Genomic DNA, 7327 nt, shown 5'->3' on the forward strand with positions numbered 1-7327 from the left:
AATGATGGTGAGTATTGTTTTCTGTCTAACAGAACTGGCTTAAGTGTTTTATCTTTTGCACAAACCAGTGGGTAACATCACTGCTGCTACATCCATTATTTTTAGTCTATGCATACACTGCAAGAAATGCTATAAATGCATAGAGTACAGCCATAGCCAAGGCTAGATTACTTAATGATGTACATTACCCCACAAAATAATTTTAAACTTTTTGGGGGGCTGTATTAGTCTAGTTTCACAGTGAGGCTCCTGTGCTAGCAAATCACTACACATGTATACATTTGCTCAGATTTAACAGAATCAGCTTAAATGACCAAGTAAATGTGAACACATACAAGGAATTTGACTCTGGCTTTTTGGTGTTGTTCTCAAGTACATAGGTAGGCCTATGTACTTTGAGATAAAAAAAATGACTTGTATATGTTTACACTTGGAGTTATAAACTGGGGAATTCATGGTGTTAATGTATACTACAACAGTGTGAATGTTTTACATTGATGCTGAAGGAGGGGGAGGGGGTTCAAAAAAACTTTCAAAAATGAAAACGTCCTAAAATGAATCCAACATATTGTAAGCAAATATAAATCAGCCTATTAGTGAAAAAAACATTGATGATAGGCTTACTTTAATAGCTTAGTAGTCTATTCACTAAAAAGGCTTTAGGCCGCCCTACACTTTTATTATTGTAGGCCCAGTTTAATATGAAACTTCATTTTGTATAATATATGTAGTAGGGGGTCCCTGCTCCGTCTCTCTCTCTCTCTCTCTCTCTTTTTCAAACTAAGATTAAACTGACAAACTATGCAGTGTTGACCAAATATGAACCAAGATTCGGTTACTTTATTGCCTATTTATCGACTAAAATTTTTTCAGAAACATATTTTCGTGCACAGTTTGGCTGAAATACGATTGGCTAGTTTGTGAACAGGAAGTGGGCGCCATACGGTTTCCTGTGTTGCAAAAACGGAGGCTGAAAGAAAAAACAAGATGAAACTGTTAAACTAGGCAGCGATGAGCCAATATAAACCAATATTCTGTTACTGCATTACCTATTTCTCGCCTAAAATGTTTTCAGAGACATATTTCAGCATACCGTTTAACTGTATGACGAGATCGTTTGTTACCAGCCGACCGCCATTCTCCGTGCGTTCATGGCATTGACATATGGTTCATGGACATCAGGAAAACGTTTTTCCGAGTGAAAACGTCAACATTCACGTAACGTCCTGTGGGAATCAGAGGTGGGAAACCATTATATACTGTCTATGTGGGGAAACTCTGGCTGGATTTTGCTAACCGAGTTCCCCAGTTGGTGACGCGTTGTTGACAACTGACGTTTGATGGAGGCGACTTTGGTTCACTGAACATATTTTAATGACAATAAACTGTTTATTGTGGACAAATGCCTCTGCCAAGAAACATACACAGATATAATATGTTTAAAATTATTCATAAATAGGCCTATGTATAAAAAAACAACACATTATCCGTGTCTTTTCCCGTTCGTTGTCCTCCAGATAACACAAACAAACACCTGTCCATGTGCTGTTTGGATGTTCGTATAAGAAAACAGCAGCAAATATTTTGTTATTGTGGCCTCCATGTTTTCACACACCTGATGCTCTCGGCTACGGCCAACCGTTGGTGGCAGTCATGCAAAAAGTTGTTATGCCAAACGCCAATATAACAGAAGAAGAAGAACACGTGGTACAAACAATCAAGGCACAATGTGATAGTACATTTGTCCAAAACGTGTCAACAGCTTTGAGGTAGAGAAATATATATAGCAAATAATAATAAAGAAAATAAAAATAAAATAAGATGCTAGGGGCCTTTTTAGACCATAAGGAAATGTAAGTCCAACAAATATAAGAGTCTTTCGGCGTTTTCCTCTGTCATGTATTGTAAAGATGTAACAAAAAGCTTAAGATCATTCTTCCAACCATTAATGTGGGGTTTGACTTTTAAATATTTGCACCTATGGATGAAATGTTTACAGTGCTCAATCAAGATATTAACCAAGAATTCTAAATTTTTATCCTTTAAAAATATTCCAGCTTTAATTGACATTTCGTTTAATGGGTGTAGCAGTATATCTTTAGATTGAAGCCAGTATTGAAAAGACAGCCACAATTCATTAATCGGTTCACACTGAAAAAAAATATGTTCGACCGTCTCAGTATCACTCTCACAGAAAACACAGGCTCTCCCAATTAAATTTTACATGTAGGAAGTGGTTTTAAGGATAAATATAATTTAATATTTTAAATGTCACTTCTTTAGCTTTTGGTGGGAGAGGATACGATAGGGATCGTTTCCTAATCTTTCTAGCCTCCTCGTCACTGTAATCTCGGAGAACATATTTTCTTTTCAGTTGGAAAGGATAATATTTAATACATAATACACTCTTGACAAATTTGTTAGAGAACTGCTTGCTGTTCAAACTGACACCTTTAACACACAGAGGCCTCATCTCTGATATAACATTTGCATGCACTAAAAGTTGTTGAGTCATTGTTTTAAAGGGACATGGAATGGCTTTTATTACTTTAGTGTATTCTCTAAATGGACATTGAAAACTAAATTTGTCACAGAATCCTGTATGATTTAAAAATTCTCCAGAATCATCCATTAATTGAGACACATTCCAGATTCCTTTTTCCATCCAAGTACCTAAAAACAATGACTTCCTATTGGATAAAATGTATCTATTATTCCATAGGGGTGTATTCTGGGGAGTAAAATTATGTTTAAAAATCAAATTCCAATAGAGGAGAACTTGCTGGTGAAAATCTGATAATTTCGTTGGCAGTTTACATAAATCATAATCACATTGCAATAAAAAAGTAATAACTCCCAACTTCTTGAAAATTGCATCCCGCAGGTATGGAAACCAAAAAAGCGGTACGTTTGAAGTATATGAATTCAGCCATTTTAACTTAAGAACACCGTTCATAACCCAAAAATCAATTGCATTTAGTCCATCTTCCTCAACACTCTTAATCAAACCGCTTTTCTGATATAATGACATTTATTTTTCCAGATGAAGTTAAAATTGGTTTTGTTGATAAGTTGAGCCATTTTATCTGAAACCTCAGATAATAATAGGATATATAACTCTTGAGAGGCCTTCCATTTTAGATAAAAGGACCCTTCCAAATATGGTAATGTCCCTTTGTAACCATGAATTAAGAATGGCTTTGTATTGCTCTACTCTTTTACCAATATTTTCTTTCTCTCTTAATTCTTTGTTTCTGGTAACAGTTATACCCAAGTATTTGACTTGCGATTTAACCTTTATGTTACAAATTACGTGAGCCAGTTGATCATGCAAAGCGAATAATTCACATTTATCAATATTTAATTTCAATCCTGCTGCTTTAGAGAATTGACTAATAGAGTCTAAAGCATCCCGACCATGTGAACGCTGCCAGTCGGAAAAACAACGTAACCAGGGGGGCGGTGCCTGTTATTCCGAGGTGGCATGAACGCAGCAAGTATATAAGGGACGAGCTCGCATTACGTCACTCAACAGCGGTGCGGTGCAGTGCATTCTGGTAGTTGAAGTTTTTCTACCATATCATAGCTTCTTTTCTGTTTTATGTAGCACCAGTTAAAAAGTTTGCGTGATTCTACAGCATAGACAGCCCAGTTTTATGAAAATACACTCTTTCCAGCGGTAAAATAATTCTTTAATGCAGAAAAATAATTGTGAAGTTCTGAAAAGTGTATGTACAAAATTGTAAACAAAAGTTGTAACAAAACAACAAAGTCTACATTCTTGTTGATTTCTAACAGAATGTCTTCTTTAGTTCAGTCATCACCTGAGGATTAGGGATATGCACAAGTGAACATGAAGCATTCTGTTATCTGTTGTAAAACAGAAGTCATCTTTCACCTGATTACTGATGATTACAGTTACTACTGTTTGTATTAAAGCTAATTAACAACCTAATTAATAACCATTGAGACAAATTTTAATACAAATTAATTTCATAATGCAAGTCATGTTTCTGTTATGAATTAGCACAGATTTACGAATTACTTGCATAAATGATTATCAAGTTGCCAACAACCAATCTTGTCCTGTCTTCTTAGGGAATGATATATTCACAGATGTACTTTTTGAGGCTGCGACACACCTCATCGTACCACTTTCCTTGTGCAGCCACTGAAAGAGCAACACAGCTCTCCCTCTTCGTTCCTGTGGGCTGCTTCTTGGAGCGGTCCCAGTTGAAGTAGTTGACTGGCAGGCTGTTGACATCAACATACTGGCCTTCTTTCACTATGTCTGCTACACCGATCCAGAAGTCCTTGGATCCTGGAGCACTCCTCTTTGCATAGTCTCTCAGGTCATTGTTTTCCATCATGTCCCGTGGCGTTGCAAGAGTTCCTCCTTGTGCAATACAGTCTTCATTTGCTTCATGGTAATGTTTGGGTTCCTCAATTGTAAGATAACACTTTCTGTGAGCTTTGATGCCACGGAGACAGACTGTAAACACAATGCACTTACTTCATTAGTGAACTGAATTGTAATGTAGAACTATATGGTGTTTACAGAGTTTTAAAAAACTATTGCAATGTTTAGTTTCCTCAGTAATAGGGAAAAATTATGATAGACATTGTACAAAAATAATGTTTCTTATTCCCCCTTCCTTCTCCAACAGAATCTTTAGCAATTCATGCAGCCATATTCATCAACTCCAGTCTTGTATAAAGTACTTGAAAGCAATACTGATAGCAATACCAGAAAATGACTTTGGTAGAAGTTAAAGTCACCTTTTTGAATATTACTTGAGTAAAAGTCTTTAAGACTACTCATAGCAGATACTTTAAGTATCTGCTATTTACTGTACTTAAGTATCAAAAGTAATTTTCTGATATTAAATGTACTTAATTATTAGAAGGAAAAGTAAAGGTATATAAAAACTTAGATTCTGAACTTTATTGTGGCTTCCTCATAATAAAGCATAATATTCAGGGTTTCCACATCCTTCCTGAACATCAAATTCAAACAACAGAATTAAAAAAGAAATTGAAATAATCTTTCACTCCAATGTGCAAAAACATTACTTGCAAGTAACGAGTTACGAAGATTATATAGAGTATATAGAGAGTATACATTTTATTTAGGAAATGTAGTGGAGTCAAAGTAAAAGTTTCCAGAAATATAAATAACGAAGTAGTAGTGACTAGTATTTGTACTTTGTTACATTACAACACTTATTAACTCATAGTTTAGAGAGTTCACAGTGTGAATAGTGAGCAGTAAATCAGCCAAGAAAGGAAAAAGGGGGCATAATAGTTAAACAATAAAGTTGTAGTATTTTATATGATCAACTAAGAGAAAAAAAACACAAAATTATAAGGAATAATCATTTAGATGTTTTAACATTTCCTATAAATTGTGTGTTACCTACAATCTTTCCAATTCAACTTTACTTTACAATCTAATGGCTGATATGAGTGCTGCTGCCCTCTGCTGGAGATTCAGCTCAAAATCTAGTTATCAAGTTGCCAATTATCTCTTGCAAGATGGCCCATGGCCTAAATTAACAGGTAACAGTGAGGGAAAGCACCATGACATAATTATAATACAACCTAAAACCACAATTAATATTATTAACCAACCGATGTCCAATAACTTATTTCTCCCTAACTTACTTTTTAAACAAATATGAATGCAGTAATGCTTTTGAATCTAATGTGTTACTGTAATTTCCTCTGTCTTTAATCTTCCTTTATGTAGCGCAGTACCTGTCTGTAACGCCTGCATCTCCTTCAGTGAATTCACCTCCTGCCACAACCTCTCAAGCTGGGACATCACATCATCTTCTTCTGCAGCTGCATCTCGACAAAGAGGCAAGAAAAACAGGTCAGATGAAAATCGGTGGCGAGCACGTTATTTATAAGCTGTGTGTATAGTTACCTCCGGACTGACGGGGTAACACAGCCTTCCTGGTGCGAGATGGGCGGCTGCAGCTGAAGTGGAGCAAGGAGAAGCAAAGAACGAGGAAGACAGGGAGGGCCAGACGCGCCATGTCTGAGGCCAGTGGATCCTACAGTGACAGGACACACCTTGTACTGCCGTGAAAGGAACCCAAAAACAGCTCAATATATACTGGCCCTTCTGTATGCCTTCCTGGGTACTCTCCCTGCTTTGGCTCCGACTCTGTTTTTGTCCAAACATCAGGAGGAGGTGAGAGAGTTAGACGTGTAGAGTGGCAAATAATGATTTCCTTGTGTCTGGCTTTTGATAAATATTTACTTGGGACAAGGTGCACTAAGCAATATTCCCTTTCATTTCACAAACAAACGGGAAATTCATTGACTGCTGAGCTAAATAAGAACTAAAATTACAGCCTCACGGTTGTATGCCTCTGCCAACCAGTCAAGTTGTACTTTACATTACATTACTTTTTCTGTCCAGACTCATGTATTATATGCTGTGAAGACTTTGAAGGATGGTTATCCCTATATTGACATGTATGACTATTTTTAAAGATGAGTACAAATGGCTGATAGAGAGCTTCGTCACATGGTGCAACAACAATCACCTAAAGCTCAATATCAGCAAAACCAATTAGTTTGTGGTGGGCTACCAGAGGAACAGGAACTGTCCTGGTTATCATCCAGAGAGATGAAGTAAAGAGAGTGTACTCATACAAGTATACCTTGGGGTCCAAATCAATAAAAAAAAACTGGACTGGACTCACAACACATATGCCCTCTTCAGGAGGGAACAGAGCAGACTCAGATCCTTCAGTGTGTGCAACAGGCTCCTGCAGATCTTCTATCTTCTGTATAGCTAGTTCTAGTCTGAACAAGCTCTAAAAGAATGCCAGCTGTTCACACGCTTAGCCAAAAAAGCTGATTCTTATAGAACACAAAGTTGTAGCCATGACAGGAGACAACGCTTTAAATATGGATGTTGCTGTAAAGAAGCTACAAATTCTAAAACATGGATGCTTCCCAAACATCTTCAGCACAGCAGCACAGAAGATCTATACAATCACCACAGTGCAAGGTGGGAACCCAAGATCAGTGTCACCAATTCAAATGAAATAGTGTATCATAGTGCATATTTTGTACACCAAGAAAACACTGTTAACATCTCAAGTTCTCATGAAGTTCACTTATGATTAAAATCCAGGTAAACTTATTACATAAGCTCAAATTAAATATGTACATACTATATTAAAAGAGAAGAGGGACAACTTAAAAAAAATAAAGTAATATACAAAAGGACCTCAGGGATGGTGACAAAACTCATACCATGTGAAATATAATCAAACATTAAACCAAGACAAAAAAAACAATCAAGGAA

At 36.5% G+C, this 7327-nt stretch overlaps 1 protein-coding gene across 1 annotated transcript; it reads right to left on the minus strand.

Moving 5' to 3' along the window:
• Positions 1–3670: 3670 nt before the first annotated feature.
• On the minus strand, positions 3671–6137 carry clec3a (C-type lectin domain family 3, member A). Its single transcript, XM_039794428.1, has 3 exons — positions 5930–6137; positions 5758–5844; positions 3671–4492 (listed from the first exon to the last, which is right to left on the minus strand). Exons 1-3 carry the CDS (start codon positions 6039–6041, stop codon positions 4095–4097), a joined length of 597 nt encoding a protein of 198 aa, XP_039650362.1. The 5' UTR covers positions 6042–6137; the 3' UTR covers positions 3671–4094.
• Between the last annotated feature and the right edge of the window lie 1190 nt (positions 6138–7327).

This window comes from Perca fluviatilis, chromosome 3 (assembly GCF_010015445.1).
Source record: "Perca fluviatilis chromosome 3, GENO_Pfluv_1.0, whole genome shotgun sequence".
NCBI lineage: Eukaryota > Metazoa > Chordata > Actinopteri > Perciformes > Percidae > Perca > Perca fluviatilis.